Source organism: Cuculus canorus, chromosome 1, assembly GCF_017976375.1.
Source record: "Cuculus canorus isolate bCucCan1 chromosome 1, bCucCan1.pri, whole genome shotgun sequence".
In the NCBI taxonomy this organism is placed as follows: Eukaryota; Metazoa; Chordata; class Aves; order Cuculiformes; family Cuculidae; genus Cuculus; species Cuculus canorus.
In genome coordinates, this window is record NC_071401.1 from 68,724,221 (window position 1) to 68,745,216 (window position 20,996).

The 20,996-nt window shown below is 37.8% G+C and overlaps 1 protein-coding gene across 1 annotated transcript in view; it reads right to left on the reverse strand.

The window, feature by feature from the left end:
* TMEM131 (transmembrane protein 131) overlaps positions 1-20,996 on the reverse strand; it is a 101,023-nt gene that overhangs the window by 67,354 nt on the left and 12,673 nt on the right. The window contains exons 2-3 of the mRNA XM_054071225.1: positions 14,049-14,110; positions 695-735 (exon numbers count right to left, since the gene is read on the reverse strand). Of these exons, the coding sequence (XP_053927200.1) occupies positions 695-735; positions 14,049-14,110 (103 nt within the window). The remainder of the gene's footprint in view (positions 1-694; positions 736-14,048; positions 14,111-20,996) is intronic.

Here is a 20,996-nt window from a genome sequence, read left to right on the forward strand (position 1 = left end):
GGAAGTGGAAACAGCTCAAAAAAAAAAATCTAGCTGCATTTACTGAAATACATTATGCTTTACATGACAGCTTGTTGAATGCTATTGTATAAGAAACAAGCTTCATTATTACTGTTCAATGTACTCATTAAATACACATGAATATTTGGGGAGTCTCCAGAGAAAATTAGGGGCTAGGGAAAACAAGAGGTCACTTCTTTTCCTTCTCAGATACTATACATGCAAAGTTCTTCAATAACATCTTGGAGGGGAAAGGGAGGGTGCGGGAGCCAGACCACATGGATGGGAAGAATCTATCAAAAGTAACAAATTTTTTCCTTCAAAAGGACCCCAAGATCTTTTCAAGCAGGTAAACAAACTCACTCCTTTTTCAATAAAACTTTGGTAAAATGATAAAAAGAACCCAAAACAAACGTACAAGTGTTTACTCCCTCCTGTTTTACACAAAATTACTCCATGGTATGCATTACGAAGTGAATTAAAGAATTCTTCCATTTCTTATTCCATATGTGAAGGGATTTAGCTGTCCAATATTAAAAATAATTTTACATTTTAGTTAACTCTATATGAGACAAATAATTGAAAAATTATGTGATTTGTATTTGATCTTGTTTACACTAAAATTATTATCCTTATGAAAAATATCAAAGATCTCACAATATGATGGCTGTACTAAACTTAAAATCATGCTTACCTTTTCTGCTGATATGAACTGAGGCCTATAGTTGTCTCTGTCTGTAAAAGAAAAAAATAATTTTAAATTTAAGACACTGACAGCATTATACTTCCTGTGGTGAAAAAACCCCAGCAACTGTAGTAAGTTAGTATATCAGATCTTGAAAGACAAAAGGTGAAGTTCTAATCTGGAGCAGAAAACGCAGACTGGCTTTTTCCAATTAATTGTTTAAAGAAATTAAGCCTCTATCAAAAGACTGTTTCACCCAGAATAGGAACTCCCACAAACTGTAAACAAGCAGCAACTTAACTTGAAAACTGAGAGAAGGAAAAGAAGTTCAGGAAATTATCACATCGTAGAGAGCAAAAGAAAAACATAGCATAGATGAAAGAAATAAATTGCAAAGAAAAACATACAAAACAATAACAGACAAACAATTATCTCACTGGGTTTTATTTAACAAACTAGAAAACAAAGAATGCATCACCTCTATTTGCTTAGGAAACTTCATCTCCTTCCCTGCTAATGATCTTCTAGCCTCCACCATTCATACCTTTACTATCACTCTGCTAGACATTACAGTTTATTACCCAAAACCAAGGAGGTTCGGTTGTCTGAGAAATCCCAGATGGTTTAGAAGGCTGCATATGGAATGCCCTGATACAGCTAATGACAAAATATACGCAATTTTGAAAAGTTTTGTCTTCCCAAAGACCAAACTGAGGACTTTAGTCTTTCTCTTAAAAGGCATTTCATGGCCAAGATGAATATTCATCTTCTGTGAGTGGGAAGAAAGCTTATAGGTCTGATAAAGTCTGTGGTGCGCCTTGTCTCATCCAACACAGTTCATCCTTAGTGTAAGGATATTGTTTGTTTGCAAGGGCAATGCGAGTTTTTCATATATCAGAACTAAAATCAAGACCCTTAATTGGGCACTTCATTTATTTCTATTTCAACTACAAATCACGCTTTTTTCTTAAAATAATTTTTTTAAAATTATCTTTACTCAAAAATTCCTTAATAAAAGAATCGTATCTTATTTTGCTCTTTGGCGGCACTTATTTGAAACTGCATAATCACGACTATTAAATCACTTAGCCCACAAACAATGTCTGATTCATGTCAAGGATCAATTCTATACTGCAAAACTAAGCAGTGATTCAGATTTAAACAAATTATTTGTAATTTCTATCAAATGAAAGAAAGCTGGAAGCATACTATTTACCATTGTAAGGCGAAGGTGACCTGTCTGTAACTTGTGGATTTATTTGCAATCTAGGCAGAGCATCAATTAGCTTTTTTTATCTTAAAATCTCTGGAACAGATGGGTACACTGCCCTGCTAAAGGGATGTTGCAGGTGAAAGAAGTTCATATGAAATTGTTTTGCACTACATCATGACCAGTGCAGTTTTTCTGCACTGAACAGAATGCTGAAGAGACAAGATAACTTGTTTTATATTGCCAATTTCATCATAAATTGAAAATCAGCAAGTTTTAATTTAAATTTAGCAAGCTTTCATTTAAAATTAGTATCCCACTTGCACTGTAATTAAGAAAACAGGGCATTTCCTATTTTTCATTAAAATATACTGGCTTGCAAATCTTTCCATAAAATTTTCCTAAGGTATCCTACTCACACACTGATAAGCTTTTAGTTCAGCTTCTTAATTTCTAATGTCACCCTCCATTTTCTATTTCCAGTAAGATACAAGTAAATACTTACAATCTGTAGTGAATAGTTTCAGAATAATATCAGAAATTCAATTAAAATAAAAAAAAATAAGAAATTTAAAATTAGTTTTAGTTAACTAACAAATGCTCAAGATACAAAATGTTTTGTATCATAAAACTTCCTAAAAACTGCCTAACAAGTCGATTAGCTCCAAAAGCTAAAGAACTGAATTGTTCTCTTCCTTCTATACCTTATTTCTTCCCCAGACCGGAAAGGTGAGAGTAACCCTTCAAGATTTAAACTGCCATCCATTAACTTCTCAACTTAAAAAACAGAGAGGAAACTGAATCAAAGTGAATCAGCTGAAAATATTTTCTCTCCATCCAAACAGGACTTGCACTGTCAAAATCTGGTTTAATACTTCACACAAGCACTTGTTCAAAACACTAAGCAAATTATTTCCTCTAGTTCACAACAGCATAGTTTTATAAGCTTTGCAAAAAATACTGCTTATTTTAAAAACTGTTTTAATAAGCTTCAAGCAGCTACTTATAATTACATTTACGTACTAGTGCTACCCACTTCTCTATCATAAATCCAACATGAATCACTATCTGCCTTTCCAATTTCATTTTTCTTTTTTTTTTTTCATTTCTTATTTTAAACTACGTAACTATTGCCTACAGCTTGCAGATATACTCTCTCTACAGCACATCAGACTATACGTGGCTCTGAGGGCTCTGCAAAAGCTGCTGCACAGCCTGTTCTGCAGAAACAGTCTAGTGCTTGCTTACAAGGACTACACAGGCTGAGTTACTTGACTGCAGCTGAGGCATGTTTATCTTCAACACAGCCAGCTACCACTGATCTAGGCTAACAGACAAATTGTTCAGTAAGTCCAGCAGTTATGAGCTTTATGCACATCTCTGAATAAACGTAGCAAGTGGTTTGCTCCCAGTGTTGATAATGAGGAAATTCTGAATCTGAAGATGTATGCAATCCATTCAGTCATGCAGATATACCTGAAAATGACCGAAATCTATTTCGAGTGTTTTTATTACTAACTGAAATCATCAATTATTCCTCCCTACCCAACAACTGCATATATCCCTCTCTTTTTTTTATTGCAGCACAGTCATTTAAAGCCATTCTTCTCCCAATTTCACCAGCTCCCTTCTTCCATGCTGTGCACTCACACCACTGACTTTCTTGCCTGCTCAAGGGAGACAACCGAAAACCGCTCAGATGGTGTTCCCGTGAAATACTGTTATACAACTGTACTGATTTGGGCTGGGATAGAGTTAGTCTTCTTCTGGAATGATACTCGAACACAGAGCGAGTAAGCAGCTGGGTTAGCCAGCTTAGTTGCCAGCTGGGATTAGACCACGACAATAACCAAACTTATCCTATGAAGTTAATAGATATATAAACAGCCTGTATTCCTTAATATCCTTGAAAGTGCATTATTCACTACTATTAAACACAAACTGATTTTTCTTTAGAAACACAACTAACGCACATCATTAAATTATCAGCAGTTACCTGACAGTCAGATGATGAAGCCAACAGGCTCAGACCCTATTACAGGGCAAACAAGAGAGTCATTACCAACGCTGTCCCATCCTTGACAACTAGGTTTAGCTTTAAAGAATAGCAGTTCCATTAAGTTTTAAAATTATTTGGCAAAGGAAATTGATTGTTATCTATGCTCCTAAGCACTGTATCAGGTAGTCAATACACCTAATATTGGTCTTAGTTGAAGATCCCACCCATCCTAATTTTTAGAAAGAGGGTAGTGGAGGCCAAGTTTAACTCCAGAAAAATGCAGAAACAAATCGAAATACACATCGTTGATAGCTGAACTACTACATAACCATGGCTGCTGTTAACCATTGGGAGTTAAACTCTCTGGCTGATCATACACTCAAGCTTTCCCTCATATATGTTCTCAAAGTACAGACTTCCTATGAAAATATTAGTCTAATACATGTAAGTAGAGTTTAAGGTCACTAAATCACTTTGGTAGGATATCATATTCCTGAACTATATTTAAGGGCAAAAATCTATCAAAGATTCAGGCTGATAAGGAAAAGCCTGCTTTTTCCCTTCAGATGTCAGTTAAATAAAAGCAAAATGACAAATTGGTTTCAATGACACCTTTTGTGTTCTGAGCAGGAGGGCGTTTGCTTTTTCATTTGTTTGGGGGGTTTGTGGGTATTTTGTTATAGGGCATTTAGTTGGGGGAGTGGTTTTGGATTACTTTTGTGTTCTTTTATTTATTTTTTTTAAATCAGGGTCAATCAAGAGCAAAGAAATTGCATACCAAGTTCAGCAGCTCATCAACCATGGCATCATGGAACTAAACCAAATATAAATCTCATGCGGCAGTTTCTATAATTATCACTCATTTTTATTACATGTCAGTCTTTAGAGTCGTGCAGTAAACAAAAACTTACAAATATGTTCAGTTACATGTTCTAAATAATTTTTTTTATTTCATCAAGTGAAATTTTAGACCTACTGTGCTCCAGCCTGACATGCTATTTTTCCTGTGTGACTGCATAAAACTGTCAAACACAAATGTCAAGCACTAAAACTGTGTACCAGATCAATCCACCACTCTTTAAAGTGTAGGTTTTATTTAATAACTGCCTGTTTTTCAGGTAAAATTAAATTATCCTCTTCAATAAATACAGCTTCTTCTTTTCTCCTGTAAAGGATACATCTGTAATAAAGCAGCATTAGCAAAATATGACTTATAGGAAAATTTTATTAAATATTCTCTGTACAGGAGAAGCATTACAAATAACAAAATACTTACTTGCAATGTACAGATCAGGAAGAAGGCTGGATGTGTACAGTATTAATACTTCAAGAGGTATAATAAGCTAAGTTACAGGCAAAAAATTAGATTAATTTCCTGATCCAAGTCACTGCCTAACAACTAAAACTAAGGTCAGCCCCCCAAAAACCCAGTAGAAATATATAACTGAGGGAGAAAAAAACTGGAAAAGGGAAAAAAAAAAAAAAAAATCACTCCTTTTACCAGTTCTGGGCTTTTATAATCCTTTTACCCAAAAGGCAGTGTTCAAGTTGTGGACATAGATGATTTTTTTTTTTCCCCCCCATTAAATATAAAGATAGCATGTGCCTTTAGACTGTTGCTACTAACAGTTGCATGTCTTAATTTATCTCTCATAACTCTAGCAGGATTAAACGAAAAAGCAAGGGGATTTCGGAATAAAGATCTCAAGACAACTTGCACACAGTGAGTTAGAAGATTTGAAGGCAGGCGGCCAGCACTAGTTCCAAGACTTACAACAACTTCTCTCCAGAGGCTCATATCCTTGAGAAAGATTTCACAGAGAATCCACACCTGAAAGCAGACCTCACAGGTGAATCTGCAGTACAGTTTTGGAAACATACCAGACAACAATCTTGCACATACGGAGAATCAACATCCACACTTTACAGCCTGAAGGCTGTCTCTAAAGACATAACCACGTTTTTTAACTTCAGCCAGAACACGCAACAAAAAAATTCCACCCAGAACTCAACCAACTACCACCACCAAAAGGTTAATTTTAAGGTCTCACTAGTCGGTTATAATAGCTATTCTTCACTTCTTGGTAAGAGGTCATATTACCTGGCACTACATTCAGTCATCTAAACATAGGCATCTGTTGCCACTTGAGATTACTGTCCCAGGGTAACCTGCCAGTTCCAGGACATTCAGAAGGGCACACAGTTTCTCCTGTGCCCTGTCTATACCTGCCAGGTTCATGCAGATGTCTGGGACAGCTGAGGGCATCTGAAATAGCACTGGTTACCAATGTTTAAGCAACTGAATTAAAGCCCTGAAGTCTTAAACAAGGATGGCTGCAGTGGCAGCAACAGCTACTTTGCCCAATTTGGCAGCATCCACAAACTCACAAAGAGTACTCTCTTTACCACCATTTAGGCTGCTAATGAAGACCTGAAGCAGAATTGTCCTCAGTATCAAGCTTCATCACGAGTAACCAACTGTCAGCTGAACTTTGTACTGTAGAGTACATCCATCACGGTTAACTGTCCAGCCACTTCTATTGCCTGCTCATGCGGTCTGTATCTTAGCAGTTTCACTATATGTATATTAATGGAAATCATATGAGAACCCTTCAAAAGGACAATATACAATATGAAAAGCTGATGTAATAAAAAAACACATTTAAACTTTACACCCTGAAAACACTCTGATACCAGAACTGAAAGGTTGCCACTTCTGTTAAGATACTTTCTTCACCGAATGGAATGAAGTATAGATCACACAAAATACTAAAATTCCTGCAGTAAGAGATTAGCATTGCTAATTCCCCTGCCTGTAACTCAAGTCCCATAGACTTCTTGTTGCAAAACCACTGCAAGTCATGCTAAGGTTCCATCCATTTGATATTTAGGACCGCTGTAATTCTCATTATCAGCTTTTGTGACCAGCAGTTTACAGTGTTTTATGAACAAAGACAACAAATACATATTAAGTGTGCGTGCATATATATATATATAGTATATATATATAAAAAACCACACAGGTTTCCTTTTCCCTCTATTTTAGCTATTCTGCAAGGCAGTAAGTATCAGTAAAATAATTTCTAAGAGTTCATCCATAAAAACGCATTTAATACGCTTAAGATTATTGCAGCAAGGGGAAGTGCAGTGATTCACGCTGAAAGAATTTTACTGAAGAGTCTTGTCATTTCCCCTTTTCGTTGTAGGAATATGCTACTTTAAAAATACTACTACATAAGCAGAAGTATTTTCGAAACACTTAGTCTGAATCGACCACCACTCTGGAAAACAGTGGCTCCAACTATATTGTGCAGGAACACATTAGATACCCAAGGCAAGAGCTCTCACAACAAACAAATGACCTGGGAAAAGTTTCTTTATGAACTAAAAGCAAAAGAAAACTTTGCTCTGAAAAATAAATTTTACTTTACTTTTCACTTTTCAAAATGAAAGGTTAATTTATTAAAAGTAACAGTTGTAGTTTATTTTAGCACTCCCAATATTTGCAGATGACATCATTGTCAGGGGCTTGAAGCATCTGTCAGGTCTAGACAAAGGTTCAAATAATGAAGATACATGAAGGAGATGGCCTGACACTAACAAGGCAAAGTCAAGCACAAGGACAGTTCAAATGTAAAACTAGGAATAATTGACTAATGACTAAATATATGTCTGGAAAGCACAGCTAAAACCAAACTACACGAGCAAACAAAATGCCGTCAAAAATCTGCAACTCATTTTGGAATTACAAGTGTTATTACATACAGAAGCAACTACTCTGTTCTTTCTGAAAGCTTCAGAGTACTAATGTGCCAATTACATGCTACGTTTTAAGTAGTATGTAGACAAATAAAAATTCATTAAAGAAAGTTACAGAGTGTTTTAAAAAATTGATTGAAGAAACTATGGGTGCCTTTTAGTAGAAAATTATCTTTATGAAGAGTGCAAAAAATCTAAGAAAAAGATAATCTGTATGTATATTGGAGAGAAAAGAAGCAGCAAAGCCAGCTTAGGTGTAGAACGGGTATGTACTTAAGGAAATTTGTGAAAAGTTACTTCCCTACAGGTTTTAAAAATAGAAGAGTCAAGCATCATCCAAGGGTATTCATCTACCTGCAACACTATCTGAAGAAAATACTAGGTGATCTCCCGAGGTCCATTCCAACCAGACAAATCTGTGACTCTGAAGTGTTAACCAATTAAATTGATATCTGCAAACTGCCAGCTATTGAAGAAAAAACCAAACCCTACATTGCATTGAGCAATGGACATTAATATTAATACAATTCTTACCCTATGTTGAGGATCTAAATATATTATTTAAAAAGTTCAAAAAGCTGTTGAGTTATTAAGGGGACATTCATGTGGAGAACAGACAGAATTGGGGAATTCTCTCATTACTGTAATTTAATCCATGGACAGAAGTAGCATAAATTTATTCAGCTATAAACTTTTAATCTAAACACGTATATTAATGAAAAAATCTCTCACTTTTACTATGTTAATATAGAGGGCAAAGCTACGTGTTGTAGCACTTTTTAGTGCACATATTGAAAGTTCACACCCAAAAAGCATAGTCTTCACTTCACAACTCTAATCCACTAGTATGAAATCTCCACTGCCAGTTTATTTTTACTAAATGCAAGGGTTTTCCACATAAGTACGTAAATATTTCTGCTCTTTCAACAAATAGCTGTTTTAAGTGAGTCAGGTCAAACCCAATTTTCCAACTCTTTTTTTTTTTTTTAAACAAAAGTCCCAAAATGTGATTGTATGCAGTGGTTTCACTGCACACATTAGGAGTTTCAGTGCTAGTACGTAGTTAGCATGTATTCCAGGTAAGTACAAAAAAAAGTATCAAGAAGGTATACTCTAGCTGGAAGGAGGTAGCAGGAATCCCTAATTATTACCTTATGTAAGGTAGCTCCATAGGAGACAATCCTTAAGGACAAGGGAGCCCACGAGTGCTGGGCGCTCTTCAAAAATGAAATCCTAGCAGCTCAGGAGCAAGCCATCCCCATGTTCCAGAAAAGGAGCCAGCGGGGAAAAAAACAGCTTGCTTGAGTAGGGAGATCATGAGAGATATCAAAAAGAAGAGGAATGTCTATGAGCTTTGGAAGAAGGGACAGGTGTCTTGGGTGGACTACAAGGAGGAAGTGAGATCGTGTAGGGAAAAAAGGCCCAACTAGAAATCAAACTGGCTAAGTCCATGAAAGATAATAAAAAAATCTTCCTACAAATACATCAACAAGAAAAGAAGGACTAGTCCCTACTAGTCCCTACTGGATGCAGAAGGAACAACAGTGACAACAGTGACAAGGGATGATGACAAGGCTGAGGTACTTAATGCCTTCTTTGCCTCAGTCTTTAAGAGTAAGGGAAGTTGTTCCCCCTGTGTACAAACCCAGGAATTAGAGGAGCAGATTGAGGCTCCCATGATCCAAGAGGAGGCGGTTAGAGACTTGCTTGCCCAGCTAGACACTCACAAGTCTATGGGGCCCGATGGAATCCACCCAAGAGTATTAAAGGAGCTGGCGGATGTCCTTTCCAAAACCCTTTCCATCATCATCTTCCAGTGGTCCTGGCTGACTGGGGAAGTTCCACTGGACTGGAGGCTGGCTGATGATGTACCCATCTACAAGAAGGGTTGCAGCGAGGATCCAGGGAACTACAGGCCTGTCAGTCTGACCTCAGTGCTGGAGAAAGTCATGGAACAGGTGATCTTGAGTGCTAACATGAAGCACATGCAAGAGAACCGGGTGATCAGGCCCAGTTAACATGGGTTCATGAAAGGCAGATCTTGCCAAACTAACCTGATCGCCTTCTATGACAAAGTGACTCCACTACTGGATGAGGGAAAGGCTGTGGATGTAGTCTTCTTGGACTTCAGTAAAGCCTTTGACACAGTTTCTCACAGCATTCTGCTTCAGAAACTGTCAGCCTCTGGCCTGGACAGGCGCACACTCTCCTGGGTTGAAAACTGGTTGGATGGCCGGGCCCAGAGAGTGGTGGTCAATGGAGTTAACTCCAGCTGGAGGCCAGTTACAAGTAGGGTACCCCAGGGCTCGTTACTGGGTCCAGCCCTGTTCAATGTCTTTATCAATGACCTGGATGAAGGCATCAAGTGCACCCTTAGCAAATCTGCAGATGACACTAAGCTGGGTGGAAGTGTGGATCTGATGGAGGGTAGGGAGGCTCTGCAAAGGGATCTGAACAGGCTGGACCGATGGGCTGAGACCAATGGCATGAGGTCTAACAAGGCCAAATGCTGGGTCCTACGCTTGGGGCACAACAACCCTATGCAATGCTACAGACTAGGAGAAGTCTGGCTAGAAAGCTGCCTGGAGGAGAAGGACCTGGGGGTGTTGGTTGACAGCCGACTGAATATGAGCCAGCAATGTGTCCAGGTGGCCAAGAAGGCCAATGGCATCTTGGCTTGTATCAGAAATGGCGTGACCAGCAGGTCCAGGGAGGTTATTCTCTCTCTGTACTTGGCACTGGTGAGACCGCACCTTGAGTACTGTGTTCAGTTCTGGGCCCCTCACCACAAGAAGGATGTTGAGGCTCTGGTGCATGTCCAGAGAAGAACAATGAAGCTGGTGAAGGGGCTGGAGAACAAGTCTTATGAGGAGCAGCTGAGAGAGCTGGGGTTCTTTAGCCTGGAGAAGAGGAGGCTGAGAGGAGACCTTATTGCTCTCTACAACTACCTGAAAGGAGGTTGTGGAGAGGAGGGAGCTGGCCTTTTCTTCCAAGCGACAGCAGACAGGACAAGGGGGAACGGCCTCAAGCTCCACCAGAGGAGGTTCAGGCTGGACATCAAGAAAAAATTTTTCACAGAAAGGGTCATTGGGCACCGGCACAGGCTGCCCAGGGAGGTGGTTGAGTCACCTTCCCTGGAGGTGTTTAAGGGTCGGATGGATGAGGTGCGGAGGGGCATGGTTTACGGAATGTTAGGAATGGTTGGACTCAATGACCCAGTGGGTCCCTTCCAACCTAGTGATTCTATGGTTCTATGATCATTATATTTGTTTTGTAATGACAGATGATCTACAATCAATGAACATTTGTAAAACTTACAGAAAGTCTGAGGGAGAAACATTCAATGACACTACAGTAGGTTTAAAATTTTCAAGCTGCTGTTCACAAGATGTCAATCTGTTTTTACAACTATGCATTTGCTCTGCTTTTATTTCTTAATTGCAGTAAGTAGTCACAAGAGTTTATCATATTAAAATTTACTGAAAAAAACCAAAACAAATAAATCGTAAGCTTAGGAAAACATGCTGTATTGTTCCGATTGAAAGGACCTGGTTTCACAAACTTAGGTATTTTCAGCTTAGGAGCCACAACCACAACAGAAAACAGAAACCATTTATTAGAAATTTTGTCTCTTGCTTAGTTTTAAAACAAATATTCTGTAGTGTATTAGGATAAGTGGCAGCCAAATACAATACAAAGTACTGTAAAGTTGACAGTGCAACATACAGAATTGCCTGACTTTATTCCACCATAATATTTAAACTGGTTCTCCTGTCTCTGTTGCATCTTGCAATAATGTTGAAATGATTAACAATCCATTTTATTTTCCCGTATTTACATGAATTACTGAGGTGGTTCACAGCATCATTACTTTCTAATCCTGAGAACTACAGTGATTAACAGACCGCTAAAATAAATGAGATAAAATTAATGATACAAGTTTGAAATTAATTAGTAAATGAAAAAAAAATCTTGCGAAAAAGCCACCTAAAATACAGATAAGTAAATTCAACTACATCATTTTTATCTTAAAAAGTGAGCCAACGCCTATCATTTTTATTAGACCACTAAGCCTAGGGATATTTTTTGGTAGTATTTATACCGATACATGGTATCTCCATGCAAGTTAGAGAAATACTCTGAGTCAAAACCTGCAATAATCGAGACTGTAATCACTGTATGTAAAAGCTTCCACCATTCTATCTGTCCAAAAATAAGCCTACACAGATATCTATTATGATAATGTATTTGGTACATGACATCTAAACAACTGTTTAATGAGGAACCTGGGACTTTGTTGTTTGCCTGGGTTTTTTTGGTGTGGGGGGAGGGGGAGTTTCAGGGTTTTCATTTGTCTCTTTTTAACTGCAACCTTTTCTGTCACCTGTTTAGACAATTTCAAATGATCGTATCCTTGCACATTACAATCTTAAAACTTGTAGTACGTTATTCTTGATTTACATTAAGAACCAAGCAGCAAACAAGGAAAAAAAACCCACGAATAAATAAACAAAAAAACCCATCAGCTTAGGTAAGTAGGGGAGTAAAAAACCACCCTCTGAAAGGCATCAACTTTGTGACAAAACACCTACCTGAAACAAATAATATTATCAGGAGCTGAGAACTACACAGCTTTTACATTTGGCGACTCTTTATATCAGAAAGGAAGTAGGAATTGTAAATCAAGCACTGCACTGGTAACTAATGAAGTTAAACACAGTCATAGGCCATGTGTTAAAATGACTTAAACAATTAACTTTTCTTTCTCCTCCCTCTCAACTACCAGGATTCCTATCAAAGAATTCTAACAAAATATATTCTCAATATAAATACAACTCACAAAATGCATGCATACGAAATTCTAGTCAAGAGAACTTCAGAACTATGTAGCTCTAAAGTATCAAGCCATGTTGATGTCTTCCGCCCCACCTACTACCACGATCTACCCTCAGCAAGTTCGCAGATGACACCAAGCTGAGTGGCGTAGCAGCCACACTGGAAGAATGGATGTCATCCAGAGGGACCTGGACAGACTGGAGAAGTGGGCCTGTGAGAACCTCATGAGGTTCAACAAGGCTAAGTGTAAGGTCCTGCACCTGGGTCAGGGCAGTCCCCATTTTCAGTACACAATGGGGGGTGATGTGAATGAGAGCTGCCCTGCAGAGAAGGACTTGGGGGTGCTGACTGATGAGAAGCTCGACATGAGCCGGCAATGTGTGCTCACAGCCCAGAAGACCAACTGTTTCCTGGGCTGCATCAAAAGAAGCGTGGCCAGCAGGGCGAGGGAGGGAATTCTGCCTCTCTATTCCTCTCTTGTGAGGCCTCATCTGGAGTATTGTGTCCAGTTCTGGAATCCTCAACATAAGAAGGATATGGAGCTGTTGGAGTGGGTCCAGAGGAGGGCTACAAAGATGATCAGAGGTCTGGAGCACGTCCTGCAAGAGGACAGGCTAAGAGAGTTGGGCTTGTTCAGCCTGGAGAAGAGAAGGCTCAGAGATCTTATAGTGACCTTCCAGTACCTGAAGGGGACCTACAGAAAAGCTGGAGAGGGGCTATTCATAAAGGCTTGTGGTGACAGAACGAGGAGAAATGGGTATAAACTGGAGAGGGGCAGATTTAGACTGGACATTAGGAAGAGTTTCTTCACCATGAGAGTGGTGAGACACTGGCACAGGTTGTCCAGAGAAGCTGTGACTGTCCCATCCCTGGAGGTGTTCAAGGCCAGTTTGGATGGGACCTTGGGCAGCCTGCTTTAGAGGGTTGTCCCTGCCCATGCCAAAGGGGCTGGAACTAGATGATCTTTAAGGTCCCTTCCAACCCTAACTTTCTATGATCTCAAAATACCAGCAGATGCTCTTTAAACTTTACTTTTCATCTGTTTTGACTCAGTCAAAAAAAGCTGACAAGAATGGCAACATTATACCTGAAAAATCTCTATTTGCAACGGTAATTACCTCACTGCAGTAACTTGAACCTTCTTTAAATTCAGTGGTGACTCGGTCACAAGCACTGCCTTTACATTTGGGAACCCTGCAACACTTCTCAGTTCCTTTAGTTGTGCTATTCAACTGCTTTTCAACTCCCCATGAAGATGAGTCTTAAACACAAAGCATCCCCCAGTTTTTCTGAGGGAAAAAGAAAACCCGGACAAAGAGGTCAGACAGAACCTGCAGCAAACTCCATCAGTTTACCAACACAAAAGATCAGGGAACCAGAACCTCAGGACCCACCACAGCATGCTGTTGAAAACAACTCTAGAAGGTCCAAAAATGTTTTTTGGACTTAAGTTTGATGCTTGCTTATTTTCAAAAATACACTCACCCATAAGTTCCAAAAAGCAGCTACCAAAAAAGATGAAGCATCACTAGTTTAGGCCATTTCCTCTGACTACATACCTGCAATAGGTCTCCTTCATCAAAACGTAGCATTTCTATTATTCCATCTGACTGGATGAAAGCTGTGAAGAAACACAAAAATTTAAGTTACTTCACAGAAAAACAATTTGTTATTAAATCAAAAAGGGCATCTTCAGTATCTATAATTTGATGTACCTTGCTTTGTAGATAGCACTACAACAAAACAAAATAACAACGCAGAATCTAGCGAAATACCAAACACAAATCTGCGATACTAATTTTCCTCAGAGAGCTCCAGTTCCAAGGTGTTTGTATTAATAGGTACCATACTTTGCCAATTAGCTTATTCAGCATAAAAATATTTAAGTCCAAAGTGAACGACTACTTAGTTCCCTAAAAAGACTGGGTGTCCCAAGCTAACTCAGTACTTCAACCAATATGACTGACTGGGTACCTAAACAACTGAGTTTAAAGCATCTAAGCCTATAAAGAATTCAGACACTTACAAATGGAATTTCAGTTTTATATATACAACTAAAATCTTAACTGTACATCTGGAAAGTCCTGTTCACACTGCACCCTAATCCTTAATGTAGTAACAACCCTCCATCTTGACAGTAACAAAACAAAATTTGAAGCAGTCAGAAGTGTTCACACCATAAGATTGAACTTGATGAAAAGTTCATGCCTCAGTCACATATAAGATCCTCAAATTAAGCATTCCTCCTCTGCTTATTTCCTCTAAACGCTTGCTCAGGCAATTGTTCTTCAATTCCTCTCAAAAAGTAGGGAATACTACTTTCTTTTAAGGACAAAGAAACGAGGGCATTGCCCTTTCTGTAGGAATGAACATGAGTTAAAGAGAAAAGTTCAAAGAGGTCCAAATCTTACTCTCCAAAAGACTATTCACACACACAAGCACGTCTTTAGTATAAAAAACAGTAACAACCTGAAAACAGAAAAATTTACTAAAAAAAGAAATTCCTGTAAACAATTCCTCTCTTTCCCCATGACCTTTTATCCACAACTGCCTTTACCATTCAGATAGATGAAGTTGAGAGAATGCCACCATGCCCCTCTTTCCATAAAGGTCAGTAGGAGAAGTTGACAGGGGAAAGCAGCCCAGCTCAGTGTGAAAAATCACCACAGAGGTGAAAGAGTGGGCTCAGATTATAAACAATCTGCATGTCCTGCAATATTAAACAGTGGCACCAGTGGTACTAGTCTGCCACATCAGCAATATCTTACAAATTTTGTGTGTATTTGTTATTACCTTAATAATTTGAAAACAAAGAAGTCATCCTTAATCCAAGAATTCAGGGTTTGACCAATTATTTATATTGAAGAACTATACAGAACACAGGGCAAGAAATTTAAAAACAAAACAAAAGCAAAAAAGTGTGTTTAAATAGCTGTTACAAGTTCAATTTCTATGGCTTATGAAGATTTTCGCTTTCAAAAAATTACTGGTGTAGGTCTACCAGTTTAAAGTTTAACCCTAGAAACAAAGAGTAAGTGTATTCTCAATTTAACTGGCAATACATATTTAAGACATTGAAGTCACTGTTTATTTTCATCTTTAAAACCACTCAAAATCTCTAAGTGAATCGCAGGACAAGACATAAGAAAACAAGGCTTTGACAGGCTAGGTGAAAAAGTGAAGTATGACAGCTAACAGCAATTTCATAGAAAAGTCATGCCTATCCTCTGTGCAAAACTCTCAAATTACAGATCAGCTGATACAGAGGGGAAATTCTCAATTTTTAACTTACGGAGAAATTTAGAATGAAATTGTGTTTTCTCATGTATTTGATTTATTGCAAGTTTAACGATCACAATTTAATAAAAGAATTTATCAATACAAGCCCACCTTCATAACAGTCAAAAGGAAGTGCATCTCTGAGGTTGGGCTTTTTAGAATTATTTCATTTTCCTAGCTTTCTACTTTGGAAACAAAGAATACACAGAACTTAACTGTGACATCAGGCACAAACAAAAAAAATCAGAAAACAGCTTTTTTATATCATAATCTATCAACAATCACTAAAAACATAAAAGGTCATTTAATCAAATCACAAATTCTTAGTATCGTCCTGGTTTTTTTTTCTCCCCTATTTTAAATATGGTACATACTAGGTACAAAGAACTGAAAATAGCAACATTCTTCCACAAGGATAACACACACACACAAGCTCACAGAAGCTAGCCAAAGCTTTCCACCCAAGCAGCTTGAATGCAGGCAGCTCATCTTTAAACCCCAAACACTTTCTCAGCTACTCTTCAGTTATTTCATCTTTGCTGCAACAGATGTTACAGAACATTTTGAGTGGATGACACAGTTAAATAGAAGTGCCATTCATCATTATATCATTTAAGAAATGTTTTCAGAGAGCAGATGACAGTGCCAGGTGAAGTCAGATGTACTGCAAAGCTTGGCTGCTGGCCATTTAGCAGCAGTCACATCTCAACTGAGACCGTGATGAAATTTCAGTGTTCTTTTACTTTGTTTTAGACTAACTCTCAAGCTTTTGTTTCTACTTTATCCATTATTTCATCAAAGCAAGGAAATGACAAGTAAATACCTCACCTATGCAACCTGAAAGGTTGTTTTTGCCACTGACTTCTCAATTCAGGATGAGGCAACGAGTCACCTCATTCAAATGAGGCAAAGCCAATTACATTTTAAAAAAGCTCCACTGACGAGTCATAAAGAATCACCCAAATCCCTGTAAGAGTAGCTCTCAAACTATCCAATATGGACCACAGATATGACAAAGGCTTCTTCAAAGTGAAACACAGACGGTTCCCTAAGAGTAGAAGGAAGCATTCTGGGTATTTGCCCAGTCCAGAATTAGAAGCAGCTCCTCACCATTTGCACTTGTATTATCTGAGCCAAGTAAGTTCACAAACTTCTGCAAGTCCAAACACATAGTCTTTTCTGTCCTTTTATACAAAACGTACGTCACCAATGGAGAACAGGTTATTACCAATGCCAAAAGACTCTGCGAGCAATTAAGTGTTAGATCACTTGAGCATGCTTTATTAGTTGAACCATCACCCATGCTATAGAGGAAGATGACTGTTTCTGCTAAGGCCCTAACTATTTCTCCTGGAAAAACTTCTCAAAGTCCGTGCTGATGCCATCATCCTCCATTATCAGTCTAATACTCTGGAATAGTAAAGTGAGCGAATTAAGAACTGCTGACTGTGCCATTTCAGTCAACTCTGACACATGACTGGCAACTGGTACAAGAGGGGCATAATGTAACATTTGGGGTAGGAAGCATTTCGACTGGCACAGCGTGATCTGCCACTGCACAGATCAGCAGCCAAGAAGCCAAATTACACATTAGGAAAATCGTCTCTTCCTCACCCTACAGGCAACTGAAGCCCTGAAGGCCAATTATAATAATTATTAGTCGAACTTTAAATGTTATTAGCACGTTCACAGACCAAAGAAGGAACAGGATGAAGATCCACATCTACAGATCTGAAGTCCAGAAGAATCAGTCTCCTTTCTTCCTCACCTATATCAGAATATTTTATTATGAGAGGTATGCACAGAACCCTCTCAACAGAAAACCTTTAGCCTTTCAAGCACCTGCAAGAAGCAGATTTGATATTAAGTGCCGTTTGGCACTTAGTCTGGCAATCATCAGAGTCATGAGAATCCGTCACAATTTCAGCCACTCTCACTACTAGGATATTAAGTCATTTCAGGGTCAATTTTTTTCAGCTTCTAGGTTGTGTTTCCCCTTTTCAGATAGGAGGTCACTATTAAGACAAGTAAGATAAGCAACAGCAAACGCTAAAAACACCACAAGTTTCATTTTCTGTTTGTTTTCAATTCACAGCCTTTAAAAGACAACATCTTTGTTTCAGTCAGTTTTTCTATGAAAAGCCCATAAAAGATATCAGAAAAAAACCTATGAATGTAGGTCTTTCCACTTGCTCCAAAACACCTTTTTCTACAGAGACCATTTTCTAAGCTTTTATAAGCTGTTTAAAAAAGGGCAAAACAAAAACCACTACCACAGCCTTCTGGAACAGTAAAAACACTATCTGGTCATTATTATCAGTACCTTTCTATGTGTTTTCCCCCTGCCCTTTCCCACAACATCAGGGTGCTTGATGGTAAACACCTCAAGTAATAAAATGGAAACAACAGTGACCTAAAGAGATACTGAATTCACTTACATTCCTCAAAGCTTAAGCAGCTTCTTCTCAGATTTATATAGCTAGCAGCCAAATTTTACTCAAACACATTCCTGTTTTAATTGTCCTTGGTCCAAGCCTTTTATATTTTAGCTTAAAATAACTACAGACACATAAAACATCAAGTAACAAGAGAAAAATTTAAAAATCCTACACTTCTCCAAAGTAAAATGGCACTTAATATCAAAACCCCTTTAGCCAACATCAGTCTTTAGATGTGCCTGAATTACATAGAACATAATAAATTTGCATGTAATGTGAGACCACTGAATATGCCAAGACTCTTGCTACACAACGATAAAAAAATTCTCCATGGTTCACAGGTTATGAGGCCTACTGACTGAGATACAATTTTTAAGGTGGCTTTGAGAATTTTTCTTTCATTTAGTTGCTGTCAAGTTCTTTATTTCAACAGGAATGTATATTCTGGCATACAGGTTTATAAGATCAATATTCTGATTGACTAACTACTACTTAGTTCTGGAACAGCTACTACATAACAAAGTGCTTTCGTTTATTTTTATGTTAATCATCAGTATATAACCTCTTACAAGCTTGTAAGAACTGTTTTCTCCCTTATCTCTTGTCTAAACCAATCTTCTAATTTTCTTATGAGCTGTATTTATACAATCCAGCATCATCTAGTCTATTAATTTTCTCCAAATTCTGTAAATAGCGTCCCAACTTACTAAAACAGGCCCAAATAGATTATTTATTACAAATCTCTCCTAATTACACTAAGTTTTTTAAAAGTCCAGTTTCTAACCTTTTGTCTTAATCACTAAGCTCACTTCAAGGTAACAATAACCACATGATCCAACTACAATGTGCTAAATGTCATTCACTTCTGTCTCTGTAATTGTAATTAAAGCATTTCTATCACTACTGGGTAAACAGCACAGCTAAAACCAGACAAATTTGTTTTAAGGCTTTGACTACGAATTAACTGCTTACGCTCAATCACACAGCCGCAGTCATTATGAACAGTGGAAAACTGAGCAGCATGTGGAATACAGGCAAATGGATATAGAATGAATATAATGGATATAGAATGAAGAGTAAGTTACCATCATTATGAAACAAAAATTACATTGTAAAAAATTAAATACCACACAGATAAAGAAAAACAGTACTATGCTGTAATGCAAGCAACAATTTTTATTGGCTGCAACAATATAAAAGTCTGGTGAGCCTCAAGAAACATGTCCCAGTCTAGTGTTCAGGACAATAAAAGTTGTTTTAAAGAAAGGCCTATTCTCCAAGACAGGAGGGTCATAGCTCTCAGTCTGAATTTCTGCCTATGTCCAACAGGTGACTTATTCCCTAGAAAGGTAAAAGATTGTTCTCTTATGAGCCAGTGAAGCTCAGGCAAGAGGCTCCAAGAGAAAATCAGCAGCCAGCAGGCTTTTTATTTTAGCTAAATCCTCTGGCACTTTCATAGCCATTTCACTTGACTCTTTTCAAGTAGTCCATAAGAAAAGGAAGTTAATCCAGCAGACCTCAGGAAGAGCCAACACAGTTGAGACAGTAAATAAACACTAAGTAGTAAAGATCACAGCAAAAATAACTCGCTTGGAAGTCTTTTTGCATAGAAATATATTCAATCTTTTTTCTATACTAAACTTACTATCCTTCAAAAAGCCAGCTTGACGATTTTTTATTTTCTGTTTACATAATAGAGTTGAAATACAAATGTTTCTATATAGTCACCTTTAGTCATCACGTGAAACAAAATCACAATATATTAAGCTAAATAACAAAGAGAGAATTTTCATTAAAAACCTGATTTTGTGCTACTGATTATAAAAAACATTTTTATGATTTTATATGACACATACTCAAATAAGTTCATATGCATCAACCTATGTCCAAGTTAACAGAAGATCAACAGAGACAGTAGATCACTTGCACAACACCTGAGCGCATGATTCACTGTTCCACAGTGTGGGGAAAAAAGGCCAAATAATTTGTATTTTACTGCACACAGCAGCACAAATTTGACTGCATACACTGTTACTCAACTGAGTCTGCATATAATTTTTTGCTAATTTACTCATGTGTCATTTCAGACTTAAAAATACAAACCAAGGTTCTCTACACAGCCCGACACTTTCCCAGTAAGGACAGCTGTCACACTGCATTCATCAGTTTATCCCTTCTCCCCTTAAGTTAAGGCTGATGCAGATTTTTAGGAATTCAGTGATCAATTCAGTTTTTAAAGCCAGCCACAAAACAGAAAGTGACAGCACAATTCTGATTCAGAATGAAGGCCCCAGACAGACCATGAAGCAACCGCTCATTATGAGAGGGGAAGAAAGTGGGTCTGTGTCCTGAAGAAACTGTGTCCTGAAGACACAGTTCACACATCTGGCTCACAACATTTTTTTCATGCTTTAGAAGACGGTGCAACTGCTTGAAGGTTTCATTTACAGAGTTTGCATTGATTAGATGTGTTGTGTAATACATCTAGCCTCGCAATAAAACTATAGAAACATACTCAGAAACAAAAAATTTCACTTGAAAGTACTACACCTAGCAGTTTACTTTTATTTAGTTATTTTTCTAAGAAAATTACTTCAGATGATTTTTAGATGGACAGAAAAAGAAACATATTATTCACATAACTTATTCCGAGATGCTTATTCTGTACTCACCCTGTATTTCCACTTTACAGAAATTTGCGTCTTCAGCCCCTTCAGCTAGAGAAATTTTTATTTATATCTGATTTTTTTTGTGATAATAAAATTATCTGCCATTGACTAAAATGAGTCT